The following is a 14884-nucleotide window of genomic DNA, read 5'->3' on the forward strand; positions in this document are numbered from 1 at the left end:
GATTTTTTTATTTTTCATCCACACTGTTTTTAAAATCAGACAACATTAACATTTAGTTACAGATAAATCCTGAGTCCCAGTTTTTTTTGTCTTAGCTTATAGAAAACGTTAAGAAGCACACACTATAACAATTAATAGCACTAATGCTAATCTATCATTGGTCAACTCGTAAACGAAGTTCACAAACATAAGTTTAAACTTTAAGCTGGACATTTAATATTAATCTTAACTGTGAATGAGCAAAGACTCGTTATTATATTTAATACAGAATCAATTCAATCTAACATTTTCATTAAAAGCTGTGATGCAAATTAACAAATGAGTCTTTACTTGAGTATCAGAGTTACACTAAAATATTTTTTTATTAATTACCCTACGTTTAAGAGTGTTCGTTTTTTATTAAACAATAGGCATTAAGTACAGTTGCATTAAAACATGAAGTGTTAAAAACATACAATAGGTAAAACCGATTACGCAGTACTCGGAATCTCTAGCTTCGACCAATCACCGCGATTCAGCATTTAAAAACATTATAAACTTTGATACAACACAAAGTCGCGAAAATTATATTTTAGTGAAATAATTAGAATCTGTAGAGATCAAAGTCATCTATCACATATTCATAAATAAATTTCAAAAATATTAGGATCTATACAAAACTTAACAGTTCTATGAACTACAAGCAAGTACTATTCTCGTATAATAAACAAATTTTATTATTCTAAATATGTAAATAAAATTTCATGCAACGGACAGTGTAAAAATCAATGAAATTGACCTTATTTCCATCACACAGGGTACAATTTATTACTAATAGTACATTTATATTTAAATATCAACTAGCAAGATCAATATTTAAAATTTTCTTTAAAGTAAAACAATTAAATTCATTTTGACATTATGGTAATAAAGCGTCAATGAAGTATTTTAAATTGAAACTATGTATAAATATATATTTTTATAATTAATATATTATATGGATGTGACAATAATACTATATTATTGTCGTTTTCAATGTCTATAATGTGTGCATCGGTTGAGACATATAGCCTATTCCAGCCGAAGTAGGAATATAGATAAACAAACCGTGTATTTCACGCGATTTGCTGATAACTCAGCTATGTTGTGCATCACTATGAGTATATGATTGATATATCTTTATTTATAACACAATACTATTACACTTAACTACTTATATCCACTTTAATGTTACTTCCAAAATTCCGATAAGTTTCGATGTCGTTCAAAACGCCAAATTATTTACACAACCAAAGTGAATATCATAGATAAATGAAGCTCTTGACCAATGATATCGCGTCAATTTGCTGTCAAATGTTGTTTATTTGGCTTTTCCCCTCTTATGGTTGGAATAGAGTATACATATATATGACGTAAATTAATATTAATGTTACTATTAAATTCACAGGAAACAAGTTGTTAATAAAAATAATTATTAACTTTATCACAAAATTAATCGTTACTTATTCTTATTAAAAGTAATAGCTTCATTGCTACGAGCACCTTAACGAATATTTTCTATAATCTTCAACGTTGTTTTTAACTAGTGCGGCTAGTGCAGTCAGTGCGGCAAGTGCACATGTCATCTAGCGGCTGGTCCATTTACTTAACCAATTCATATTGACATAAACAAACAACCATTAGTATATTTACTAAGCTATAACTAGCATAACGAAGCTTAGTTCTTTTAACATTCATAGACAAATAGTTTATCAGGTCGTGCGACCATGCGTTGTACACAAGTAATAGAAGTGTATAGATTATAGAAATCAATGAGTGAAAAAGATTCTTTTTTTATATATTTAGTATACAATAAAACGTGTCTGAGTGATTACTTAATAAATCAGGACATTCTTAAAAGTTACATAATATATAACGACGCGACCGTCACCGCGCAATCGGACGCGACATCAAATCTCAGTCATTTTCAAGCTCATGCCGAACCTAACCGTTTTGGGTTGCTTTTTAGTTTAAAAGCGAATACTTGAGGCCGCAGTCTTCGAGTCTCCCGTATCGTTTACGCCACTAAAGGTCACCGGAGTGCTTCTGAATGGGTCTCGGCTGGTGAGGATGGGCGTGCTGGGCGTGCTGCGAGTGCTGCGAGTGCTGCCCATGTGTGTGCTGTGTGTGCTGCGAGTGTTGCGAGTGCTGCGCGTGCGGATGTCTCCTCCGAGACGTGAGTGCGGCGAGCATAGCCCGCCCCGCTGCGCCGCACAGCTCCGTGCCGTCTCGCGCGCCCGCCACGCGGCTGCCGCCCGTCAGAGAATTCGCTATGTGTCTAAAGACGGACATCGATTACTCGCAGGGTCTAATAGTTTTAGGCTGCAGACGAGCTCGTCTAGGTTCATTCCAACGACTCATCAGTAATTTTAAGACTAAATAGCAATTCCCTTTTTATTACGAACATCCGAAAAAATTACTTATGGCCTTTTCGATTTGAAGTAAGAACGGCTTTGTAATAACAGAGATGACATAACATCTCGCTTGGTATAAGGTTAAATTTCATAAAGTGATGGTTCTAGGCAGAGAAGATCCTTCCAATTAATATGGTACTAACCCTTAGTACTAGCAAGTACTAACCTTAGCATGTGGTACGGAGCGTGCTGCCCGCTGAGCCAGTCCAGCGCGCCGGAGTCCATGAGCGCGGCCGCTCCCACGAACTTGGAGGCGCTGGCCACTGAGAACAGCACCACCACGCGGTGACCCTCCTGGGGACGGAACAGAATCAGTGTGAATTCAGTGTTGTAGAGGCCCGCCTCGGGGAGGACAAAGTTAGTTTAAATGAATTTGGAATGAAGAGCGTCACTAAAGTTGCCGTCGTCGGCGAGATGTCATCTTCAAACGACAAAATAGAACAATCAAAAATAATAAAGCAAAACAATATGCATATATGACCCCTCACCTGCTGGGCCTTCTGCAGTTTCTTGGCGGTGTTCTGCGAGAAGGCGAAGCTGCCGCTGGCCTGCGCCGCCTCCACGGCGTGCACGTCGTCCGCCTTGGCCACGAAGTAGCGCACGCTGCCGTCGCTGGCCTCCGCGTACTTCTCGATGTTCGCCAGCAGCAGCTTCCCGTTGGGGGACATGGGGCTCTTCGGCCCGCTGTAGGACTGAGGCGAGAACCCTTGCGGCATGCCGTCGTTCCTCCATCCCGGCCTTTGACCGTTCCTGTACCCGTAACTATTCTGGTAGTAGTTGTTTCCGTAGTCGTTTTGACCGTACTGTGGATAGTATTTGTTCTCGTGCCGGTACTGTTCTTCGTCTACGCGCATTCGCCAATTGGGAGAATCTAACGTCAAAGGCTTGGGCCTCTGTCCGATGCCGCTCGGTTGAATCAGTCCTATGTTTTTCTCTTCGGCGCCGATGACGTGCACCACTGTACTTAAAATTTGTTCATCTAACGGACTCATAGGTTTGGCGGGGTTCGACATGCGACGGAGCACTAGAGCGCTAAGCTTTTGCCTCAAATAGTAAACACTGATGGCGTCGGACGCGTCGGCCGTGAACGCCATCCAGTCATCGAGCGTCAACACTGCCGTGTCCGGAGACGAGTTGTTTTCGTCTGCTTCACTATCCGAATCACTCGACAGACCAGGAGGGTTTGCCCTCTGGGTAAACGCCCCGCTCTTGAGTCTTAGTGGCCCTCCGAATAGAGCAACTGTTAGTGGAGTTATTAAAGTATTGCAGCGAATGAAACAAAACCGTCCAACACGCGATATTTCCTCAAAAACAACCCAATCAGTCGGCAGATTTTGGACCGACTTTTGCGACCCTGTGACTCCACCTCCGCGGTGTAAGGTAGAACTTGGATGGAAGGCAACTTTTACTTCTTTAGAAGTCCTCAACGTACTCGAGTCCCTGTCTACCCTCGCTATAGAGGGGTAGAGACCACTCACCAGGACGGCTTTAACAACGTGCCACTTTTCAGAATTAATATTTACATCTTTTATGTCACCGGAGCCTCTGGCTTTGACGAGGCACAAAGCCCTAAGTTGAGCCAATAATTGAGATCGGAAGCCCACAATCATTTCCATAGTCGCACCGCAAATTAAATACTTAGCGCAGAAAGCCTTCTCCGTGCCATTGGCTCGGGCGGCCTGCCAGGCTTGGAATGCCCTGAGTAACGCCATATGGTCAGAGTAGCAGTCAGCGGCAAATTCTTTTCTGGCTAATCCACCCTTTTTCCTGTTTTCGGGATTCATCGATATCTGGAACGGTTCCTTGTTGGCCAAGCTACATACGATCGTCAAGATCGGGTCGAGGCATTTCATGACACAAGCGTAGAGCAGCATTTTGCCCAGCTTTGGTTCGACTGTGAGATCTAGCAAATGTTGACCTATTTCCGTTAAATCTTCCATAGAGGTTAATGCTCCGATCGTTTTCAGTAAAGTGACCGCATTGCGGACGGCCAAAAATGAGGGTGGTTCTAGAGCTTTCGCTAAGAAATCGGCTATCGGCGTGTTGCCCGGGGCTAATAGTTTAGTGTGAAGACACAATTCTTGTAGAGGAACTCGCAGTATTTCTGGTACGGAATTGAGAGGTAGAGTTTTGAATCTCCGCTTGGAGCACATGTGGAAGCAGTGGCCGGGTTTGGTCCTGCCGGCGCGGCCCGCTCTCTGCTGGCAACAGGCCCGCGAGGTCCACACACATTGCAACGAGCAGACACCACCATTTGACTCATAATACTTTTCCTTTACCTTGCAGGAGTCTATCACGTAAACGACATCGTCGATCGTTATGGACGTCTCCGCGATGTTGGTCGAAATAATAATCTTCCTCGCATTTGGTAAAGGATTGAACACTTTCTTTTGGTCCAACGTTTGCATATTACTATGCAATGTGAAAATCTGGTACTTCATAACGTTCATTTCCGTACAGCCTTGAATCAAGTCCCTTAGGGCCACGATGTCGTCGTACCCCGGCAGGAATATTAGAATGCTCCCCTTGGGCATGTTCATGTGTATGTGTCTGACCAGCGCGAGCATCAGATCGTGATCGATCAGCTCCTCCGAGAAGGCGTGGTTGTAAACGTCCAGCAGGAAGTCATCGGCCGAGGTATCCTCTTCCTGGCCATTCTTGGCCTCCTCCGAGCGGTCGAAAGTCGCCAGCAGCTTGGCGCACTCTGTATGGCCGTTTTCGACCGCGTGATCGTACGGTGTCTTCCCGCTCTTGTCCTTCAGTGTCGGATCGGCGCCTGATGAAAATCAGAAAATTTAAATTAATAGAGTATCTTTTGGAGGAGATACCTAAGATTACAAGCTCTTTTGAATTATTTTTAAATTTATATCAAGGGTCAAGTAACCCACTATTATGCATCATTTAATATTAAATAATTATATATAATTTCATTTTAAAATTATATATTAGCATACTAGAAACTAATAAACAAAATTAAACGATAATTTTAATCTGGAGGGGCTATTTGATGGACGGAATAGACCAAAAAATATATATAAAGAAAGTAAAGTAATAAGTAATAAGATTATAGGATTTGTAAATTTTATGGCTGTGTTTTTTTGTAACTTCATTCCACTGTTGACCACAATCCTAAATAAAGTTAAAATAAAAGACCCCACATAGCACGACGCAACTAGTCCAGATTCGAAAATGGAAAATGATCAAAAAATAGGCTAAGCCGAGCTCGAGCTGTATATGCTATATGGTAAGGTGGGCGCAGCGCCGACGCGGGTACCGATGCGCAGCAGCTGCTCGGCCACGTCGCGCAGGCCGCGCAGCGCCGCGCCCGCCAGCGCCGAGCGCCCGCAGCGCGAGTGCGCCAGCGACGCCGGCACGCCCTCCGACATGAACATGTACAGCAGCTGGCTGAACGAGTCCTGCGGGCACGCACGCACGGGTTAGGTTGGGTTAGTCGTCGGCCGTTTTAACTTTCGACTCATCGTCGGCTCCTCGGCTGGCTCACCAGGCTGCCCTCGTTGAAACATTCGTCCAGGAATTCGTCCATGTCGGCCTGGAGAGCCGGATCGATGGCTTCCTTTTCGTCCTTGCTGATCTCTTCCGGACTCTGTTTCTGTCCTAAAATTCGAAATTATTCTTTCACTTTGTGGTAGTATTTTGTGTAGCAGGCCGATGATCCTACAAGGAACCACCTGTCTTACTACAGACGGAATAGAAGGAAATAACTGGTGAGATAAAATTGAACACATGGCTTGTGTCACGTAAAGACAAAATTTTAATTTTCATGATTCACAATATATTAAAATAACAGATGATATATTCAAATTTCAAAAGCTGTTGTTAGTTACCTTCGAGGTGTGACCAGTAACTCTGCCCGCTTTTCAGCTTAGCTTTCAGTTCCCTTTCAACCTGAACCATCTTCTTTGTGGTGTACTTGGTCATCTTCAGTATATCCTCCAGGTAGTAACGTTGGACCTCGTGGAGGCGGCCGGGGATGGTTATCACAGGACAATTGTTGAAATATCTGTTTCCACGAAATAATATTTCTTCATTTCAGATTAGAAGTTAAGTGTAATTTGAAATTTTTGTCTGTATAATTTTTATATGGCCAGTAACTAAGTTAACTTTGACTTCAAACACATTTTTAAACAAGTTTGTACTAGTGTTCTTGTTAGAACATAAAAACTTAGCTTTTTCGATTTATTATTAGGTTTATCTGTAAACTAGAAGTGAGTGTATAAAAACAAAAAGTGCATACTAGATCTGTATTTGTCTTTAACTAGAGATTACCTGGAAAATATTTGTGTGTCCATGGTGGCGGACATGAGCACCAGCTTGAGGTCTTTGAGTCGTCCGAGCGCGTCCCGCAGAGCCACCAGCAGGAAGTCGCTGAACTTGTCGCGCTCGTGCACCTCATCCACCAGCACATGCGTCACACCTGCACATACACACACTGTCACAGTGCACAGGTAGCTGCTATTATTACAGCACAGACATCCAATAGTGATATTGGAATGGACTGATTAAATACTTAGGCTGATAATAGTACTAACTTTCCTTTATTTCATAGTATACCAAAAGTGTTGAGAGTAGGGCATTTTCTCACAAAAATTTTAAGCTATGTTTGTTTGCTACTCTAATATACTGACCAGTAAGAGCAGTATCACCACCCATGAGCGTCCGCAGCAGTACACCATTGGTACAATATGTAAGTACAGTCCGAGGACTCACACGCGACTCCAGTCGTATCTGGTACCCAATAGACTGGCCTATTTTCTCCATTCTCTCATAAGCCACCTGGAAGTAAAAGAAGACATCAATTTTATGTTGATGCATACTGTTTAATTTTCTTTCAGTCGGTGTTTAGTTGCCTTACAACAATCTATGTACATTTTATAACAAGTTTTATTGAGTACTCTGATAACATATTTGTATATGGAAGTCTTAAATAATACTCTTACATTTACAAATCAATATTAACTATTTAAAGCATCAGGCTAAATATATATAGTACTTTACCCTCTCTGCGACTGAAACTGCAGAAATTCTTCTAGGCTGGGTGCAGTATATCCTAGCTGGCTGCTTGTGCTCTTGGCAATAGTCTAGCACCAGCTGAGGGAGCTGGGTAGTCTTGCCACATCCTGTTGCACCTGCTACAATTATCACCTGCAATTCCAAATTTATTTTTTTATACAATTAGATGAATTAAATGTTCCAAGTAAATGGAATATACAAACCTGATTATGTAAAATTGCATTGAGTAAATCCTGTCTTTGCTCATATACTGGCAATTTTTCCCTAAATTTCAGTAAATCTGGATTATATGTTGTATTCGGTATCTGAAATATACACAAATATTTATATTTAGAATCAAAATTATTGATTATTTATTTGATTGCACAATTGATTGAAATTAATTTAAAAACTAACGAATTAATTGTAAAAAATAATGCACTTAAAGAAATATGATAATTTCTCATTTAAATGAAATTGATACTAAGCTCTTAATTACGTTTTAACAGTATATTTTTTAAGTATAATTATTATATTTTTTATCCATTTGACTTATCTATTACATATGTGCCATTGACATTTATTTGGTGCAGCCTAAATATATTTTTCATTCACAATTACATTCATCAAACAAAAATATAGATCACTTAAAGTATTAGGTAAGTTTTTTTTTTAAATATACTTATGATTTTCATTGTTATACTAAAAAATAAATTAAAATAAAATCAACTGTATTTCTTTGACTAGTGTAATCACATACACAGGACTAATCAAGTGACTGGAAATGCATTAACATATAAAATTTTTAATTTAAACAATTTTCTTTCATTAAAATAGAAAAGATTATTTTTTTGAATCCTACGAATCTCTCTTATTTAATGTAACCAAATCTCACACTAAGTATAGACATTATACCATTGTACCATGAAGATTGTAATAATAAATTTGCATATCTATAGAAAAAAAAGTTTTTACTGTTTATATTACCTGTGCAACACCATTATTCAATTGCCCCAGTGTTTTATGAATAAGCTGAGGAGCCCGTTCTTTTTCAGGAGATAACGACAAATCTTCCTTTTCTTTGGCCGTTATAGGAAATGCATTGAAGACTTCTTTGATAACACATCGCATGTTTGAGTCGAGTATGAGCTTCGCATCATTTTGGATAATAGTTGATCCCACTCGCTTGTATATAGTTAAGTACCGATTCACACCTAAATTTAAACAATATCAATTTTAGTATGTTGCTTGATATTTGAAATATTGAGCAATAGGTTATAAAAGAGAACCATGACTACTGTTATGGAGAAGCTAATTTAATAATAAGAATAAGAATTAAATCAAATTTAAAAACGAATTAATAAAGAATATTATTTAAAAATAGAAAGGTAGATGAAAAACGATATTGAAGCAGAGTTTTATGTTGTACTAAAAAGTAAGAAAACAATAGAAATTAACCTTTCCCGCGCGATTTAGACTTTAACCCCAACTTGGCGACAGTCTCGTGAATGAATCCTCGTTCTTGGGCCGACAGAAACGTAGGGAACTGAAGTTCTGTTTCATTTTCGTCGTTTAAAAACTTATCCAATTGTATCTTCAGAGCTATACTTACAGACTCGGCTATTGGAAAATGCTTATTACCTAAATTACGCTTACCCTTCTTTGAACTCATTTTATATTATACTAATAAATAGAACAATACGAAATAAACCATTGGTGTCTAGGTTTTAATATATTTTACTTTGTTTACTCCACTATATTGGAGAATAAATAACAAGTGACAAAAATTGGTTATGGTAGCTATTTCAGTTATAAGATGTGTTGCCATTTCGCGAGCATAAGAGCAGAGCCAAAGACTACTGTATACTTTTGGTTATAATGATTATGAAAGAGATTACTCTCAGAAGTATTTACTATTTGCATTATCAAAGACCTACAATCCACAGAGACAAATTCCGCATAAATCGTGACCAAACCCCTTTGACTTTGCTAGAGTCGGATATTATGTATTATTCAGAAATTCTTTGATGCGTTAGCGATCCTTCCTTCTATTGTCTATAATTTTCGAATCACTTTTATTTACTTTGACAGGTTCCATACTATTCTCATAATACGTAGACCATATTATTATTGTTATATATTATATATCTGGATAAAAATAATGTGGCAAAAATTATCTTTGCCATTTATATTTAAAAAAAAACTATCACATGTCAATGTCAATAATTCTAATTTTGTGAGCAAAACGCACGTGGATTGTTTTGTCTTATTCTATTCTAAACAATAAGGAATTGTATAAAATAATAAAATAAATGACTTATTTTATTATGCCTTATTCATAATTATTGCAACTAATTACTATTTTCAATTATTTACATAAAGCTACAACGATGTCAAAGAAAGTGAACCATTTGGTTGTGGATACTACTGCTTTTATAAAAGCGGCCAATTTACAAAATATTGCTGAGTCAATATATACAATTCAAGAAGTTATCGATGAAATCACGAACGACAGGCAGCGCAGGAAGCTTGTGGTATTACCATACGACTTAAAGGTTAAAGATGTTTTTACTGAAAACATCAAATTTATCACAGAATTTTCCAAAAAGACTGGTGATTATACCAGTCTCTCAGCGACCGATATCAAAGTCATGGCTTTAACCTATCAATTGGAGAAGGAGATTTTAGGTACTAGTCATCTCAAAACCGAACCTACAATGCAAAAAACTGTCAAGGTATCGGGACTCTCTAGTTTTAATTCTAACAATGAAAATAAAACAGAAGCTGAATCCGTAAATACTGCAGACTTAACATCGGATAGTAATCTAAATATCAATATTACAAATAAAGGTGATGAGATATCTAAAAATATAGACAAACCGTTTAATACTGAAGTAGGAAATGATGAAACAAATGTTGAAAATATTGAAGAAAACACACTAGATGAAGCAATAGCAGAACAAATCAAAAACATGGATTTAAGAGAAGATAATGAAGTTGATGCATGTATCGTAAAAGTATCTGATAATGAAGAAACAGATAGTGAACAAAGTGAAGAAGAATCCGACAGTGATGATGGGGATTGGATTACACCAGCTAATTTAAAAGAGAAGAGAAAGGAAATGGAAGAAGGAGAATTTGAGGATATAAATGTTGAAATTGCTTGCATTACATCAGATTTTGCAATGCAGAATGTTTTAAAACAGATTGGTTTAAATGTAACATCAATTGATGGTAGGATTATTAAGCAACTAAGGACATTTATTTTCCGTTGCACCACTTGCTTTAAAACAACTAGCGTTATGACTAAACTGTTTTGTCCTAAATGTGGTCATTCTACACTAAAAAAAGTGGCAGTCAGTGTGGATGATGAGGGAAATCAGCATATTCATATAAATGGACGGAAGCCTCTTTCAGCCAAAGGCAAAAAATTCAGTTTGCCCACACCTAGAGGTGGACAGCACTTTCAATATCCAATACTTACTGAGGATCAACATATCCAGAAGAGATTTGCAACAAAATTAGCCCGTAATAAAACAAATGCCCTTGATGCCGATTATATAGCAGGATTTTCACCCTTTGTCATGAAAGATGTTAACTCAAAATCCGCAGTCTTGGGTGTAAGAGCTGACAAGCAAGATGTTAAATATTGGATGAAGCATTACTCAAAGGGAAAGAAAAAATGATAATAAAAAAATGTATAATATATATATTTATCATTACATACTTATTTTATAAGTAGTCTCACTAAGTAAAAATATATAACTGCTCTGTTTAGTGTAAAAATGTTGTAAACAGTCCATTTTTGTGCTTAAAAATAACTATTGTAAAGATTATATGAGCACTCATTGAATTTTTATTGCTGTTTTATTTGTCATTTTGTCCTTTTAATATTTGGTCAAAATATTTAAAAACTGAGTTGATACACTTGGAAGAAGTCATTTCATGTTTTGGGTGACCTGAAATAAAAAAAATATTTTATCATTTATTTATTATATTGATAAGCTTTCAGATTTAAATAGTCAACTCTTCTAATAAACTATTGAAATGGTCTTGCCAAATTTTAAAAACAAAACTATACAATGTCTAAGTACATAATTAATTTGTTATGGTTTACCTGCTGAGACCCTGCAGATATCAGAATTAGGAGTTTTCATTGGAGTATCCAATGGAGATGAACTTGCTACCCAATTTCGTGAAATCTTTAATAACAAAGAACATATTCAAGCAATGCACAATTTTAATTTTACCGAATTGATTTAAAATATAAATATTACAATTATATTTTATTAGGAAATAAACATAATCACAAATATTCTATTCATAAAAAAATTATTAAATAATTCACCTTTAATAAATGTTTCGATATATTAACTCCAGAATAACTATGAACAGAATCAGTTAATGCAACAGCCTTCACTCTCTTTTCAAACTGTTTCTTTTGTTTATCAGCCAGAGTGACAGTTAATATCCCTCCATAACTGTGTGCTACAATAACTATTGAAGAGGCTTTTGTTTGTGGAATGTATTCTTCCCATACATATTTGGCATGTTCTTCAGAACTGCCAGTGTGTGGTATCTTTTTGTCTTGCCTGTAGTTGTCATTTGAATTAAGAACCATAATTCCATAACCTCTAGCTTGCGCCTGTCTTATGTATGGAATTTGCGTACCAGTCTGTATACAATCATTAATTATTAAGCTGTAAGAGAAAGAGACAAATGATATATAAAATTGTCAGCATGTAACAAAAGCAATTTTTTAAATCTCTTAAATTGATTTTACAAGTTGGCCTTTTAGCTGTATAATATTTGAATTAACAACTCATATTTAATGTAATATTTATTAACATATTTAGTTAAGAATAATATACTTACGATCGAGCCCACTGTCCAGCTCTCACAACACCAGATCCATGTATCAGAACCATCAACACATCTTTTTTATCATAGTCCTTAGAAACAAATATAAATGTGCCATCTTCTTCCGTAGTTCCTTTAGGTACTGGAAGTTTTATTAAGTTCTCCTGTGTTTCAAGTAAATGGTATACATGCTCAGTTACTGCTGCCCCAAGTACTTCATAATGTGCCTGACATTCTTGATGATCATTACTTATATTAAATTGAAATGGTTCATCACCAGGCTCTCCATTATTGTTGACTTTTCTTAACTGGCCATCTAAAATGGTATGTTTTTTTTAAATAAATATTCGATTCATTTGTTATTTTTTAATAACTACTAGATATTTAAAAAAAACACATATTTAACATACAAGGAATATTAGTATATGTATAATAAATCTCGTGCTCTGTAAGATTTATATCTTATACATTACTTCATAGTTCATAAAAACTACTATTACTCAAATTTAAATTCACAGACCACGAAAACGGTACAAAAATAAATGTAAAATAAGACCAAAGTAATTACCGGTATTAAATGCATATCCCAAGTCCGCTATACTACTAATAGAGGACATCTTTGTCACCTTAGACAAGCAATATTTTGCAATATTATAAGTGAATTTTCTTTTAGACAACACAAGAGACTTATATACTATTGATGAGAGGCGTACTGTATTCATTAATTAGCTCTAATATATATTATATTATGTTACATAAAATACGAATTACTTTTAAGAACCAATATTTACTTTTAAATTATCACCGGTTCAAAACAAAATATTTGATTATGATTTGACTTTGACAAGTGTTATTTTCTTTTTGCTATTATTTTTGAAAAGGCAATGATTCTAATGAGTATTGCCTCATTTTACTTCATGTTATTTGATTTAAATCAAATTATTTATTAGCCGTCTGCCATTGTCCGTTATTTTCTTGTGTATATAATGTCATTTCAGCGTAACACTGTACTCGATTATTATTTATTGAAAAGAAAAAATTTTGTTTATTTAAGCAATACGATATGATCTTTTACAGTTACATACCTTTACGTACATTTAATGTTATGGGTTCAACTTAAATTAAAATTCTGTTACTCGAATTTGTCAGGGAAACTGTCAGTACTTTCAAATTAAAATATATTAAGATAAGAGAAAAAAAGTTCTGATGAAAGTTTTAGCATGTAAGCGTGCAAATAATAAAATAAACACAATTATTTTAAAACAAAAAATAAACATTATTTATTTATAAGAAGCATAATAATATTCTACCACATTTATGAAATAAATTTCATTCAGACTTTAGACTATTTTATAGACATACATTACACTTTAAATTACAATATTTAAAAAATATATTTAATTACTCATTGTACCAGTCCAGGAATAGAAGTGTAAATGACATTACAAGTAAAAAGAACAAAATGTAAACTCTTAAACCGGCATTCCTTTGGATAGCTTGCTTTATTTGTTCATTGGCATCTTTCATTGTTTCCGTTGTGCCAACAACTGTGGTTGCTATTCTATCAATATCTTGTTCTTGTTGTAGGACCTAAAATTAATTATTTAAGATTATATTACATTTAAACAAATACTGTTTTAATTAAAAAATTACAATCAGTAATTTAAAAAAAAAATATTTTTATAAATAAGTACTAGTTTATGCCTACATACCTTTTCAGTAAATATTTCTTGTAATTCTGCAATATGGAGTACTTTACTTTCAATCTGTCTGACTTCTTCTGTCATGCTGTTTAGTTCATTCAGTAGCTGAATATTCTCGGATTCAAACATCTGGAGTTCCTCAGCGCTAAGTTCTCCTTCATCAGACATGACTGCTATTTCATTTTCTGTTAAGTCCATTTTAGTTTTAGGGCTGTCCACTTCCTCTGTTTCACTATTTTCTTTTTCTTCTTTTTCTATGACTTTGGTATTATCTTCTATGAATGGATTTAGTATATTAGACTTAGTCTGTGGCAGTTCCAGTCTTGATAATTTTCGAATATCTAAAGCTTTCTTCACTCTCAGAGCTTTTAATTCACTGTGTATTTTACAAACAGCTTTCAAGTACGAATCTATAAGATCAATTACAACGTCCATATATTCTCGAGTCTGTTGTGCTACTGCAAGCTTACGATTATCATTTCTAAATTCTTTTAAAAGATGTGAACAGGTATTGATTATTCTTTGCGCTCCAGTGTCGATCTGGTCACGTTCAGCTTCGGACATTTCGTCACCAGTTACATTATTATAAAAACTTAAGTACCTCTCTCTGTGCTCCAGCAGAAAGTCTCGAAGTTTTGTTATTTGCGAGGATATATCCTTTGCTGTTGCCATGAAACCAGTTTTTGGTTTACTTTTTAGTATACGTTGTTTGTCATCGCTTGTTGGGCTTTGTATACCAAAGGCTTTATTACGAGTTCTTACTGTTTTAATACAAGCCTTAAATAGTGGTGTTATATCCATTTTGTTACTTTAAATTAAAATTTTAAATTTATCCTAGACGAAACAATTCGTATTTGCAAGTGACGTTGGTTAATACTT

The 14884-nt window shown here is 35.8% G+C and overlaps 4 protein-coding genes across 4 annotated transcripts; 1 reads left to right on the top strand and 3 right to left on the bottom strand.

Annotated features, from left to right (window-relative positions):
• Nucleotides 1–3: 3 nt before the first annotated feature.
• LOC125067954 (3'-5' RNA helicase YTHDC2-like) lies at nucleotides 4–9220 on the bottom strand. Its single transcript, XM_047676889.1, has 12 exons — nucleotides 8901–9220; nucleotides 8430–8656; nucleotides 7667–7768; nucleotides 7449–7595; nucleotides 7079–7226; nucleotides 6720–6867; nucleotides 6278–6453; nucleotides 5935–6047; nucleotides 5707–5848; nucleotides 2921–5208; nucleotides 2599–2726; nucleotides 4–2296 (listed from the first exon to the last, which is right to left on the bottom strand). Exons 1-12 carry the CDS (start codon nucleotides 9112–9114, stop codon nucleotides 2044–2046), a joined length of 4086 nt encoding a protein of 1361 aa, XP_047532845.1. The 5' UTR covers nucleotides 9115–9220; the 3' UTR covers nucleotides 4–2043.
• Nucleotides 9221–9675: 455 nt separating this feature from the next.
• On the top strand, nucleotides 9676–11239 carry LOC125067851 (RNA-binding protein NOB1). Its single transcript, XM_047676683.1, has one exon. The coding sequence runs from the start codon at nucleotides 9833–9835 to the stop codon at nucleotides 11126–11128; it is 1296 nt and encodes a 431-aa protein (XP_047532639.1). The 5' UTR covers nucleotides 9676–9832; the 3' UTR covers nucleotides 11129–11239.
• On the bottom strand, nucleotides 11240–13122 carry LOC125067852 (FAM172 family protein homolog CG10038). Its single transcript, XM_047676684.1, has 5 exons — nucleotides 12871–13122; nucleotides 12318–12618; nucleotides 11791–12142; nucleotides 11560–11644; nucleotides 11240–11401 (listed from the first exon to the last, which is right to left on the bottom strand). The coding sequence occupies exons 1-5, from the start codon at nucleotides 13022–13024 to the stop codon at nucleotides 11310–11312; spliced, it is 984 nt and encodes a 327-aa protein (XP_047532640.1). The 5' UTR covers nucleotides 13025–13122; the 3' UTR covers nucleotides 11240–11309.
• A 438-nt stretch (nucleotides 13123–13560) lies between these two features.
• LOC125067828 (syntaxin-18) lies at nucleotides 13561–14871 on the bottom strand. Its single transcript, XM_047676623.1, has 2 exons — nucleotides 14015–14871; nucleotides 13561–13892 (listed from the first exon to the last, which is right to left on the bottom strand). The coding sequence occupies exons 1-2, from the start codon at nucleotides 14804–14806 to the stop codon at nucleotides 13704–13706; spliced, it is 981 nt and encodes a 326-aa protein (XP_047532579.1). The 5' UTR covers nucleotides 14807–14871; the 3' UTR covers nucleotides 13561–13703.
• Between the last annotated feature and the right edge of the window lie 13 nt (nucleotides 14872–14884).

Source organism: Vanessa atalanta, chromosome 12 (assembly GCF_905147765.1).
Source record: "Vanessa atalanta chromosome 12, ilVanAtal1.2, whole genome shotgun sequence".
In the NCBI taxonomy this organism is placed as follows: Eukaryota; Metazoa; Arthropoda; class Insecta; order Lepidoptera; family Nymphalidae; genus Vanessa; species Vanessa atalanta.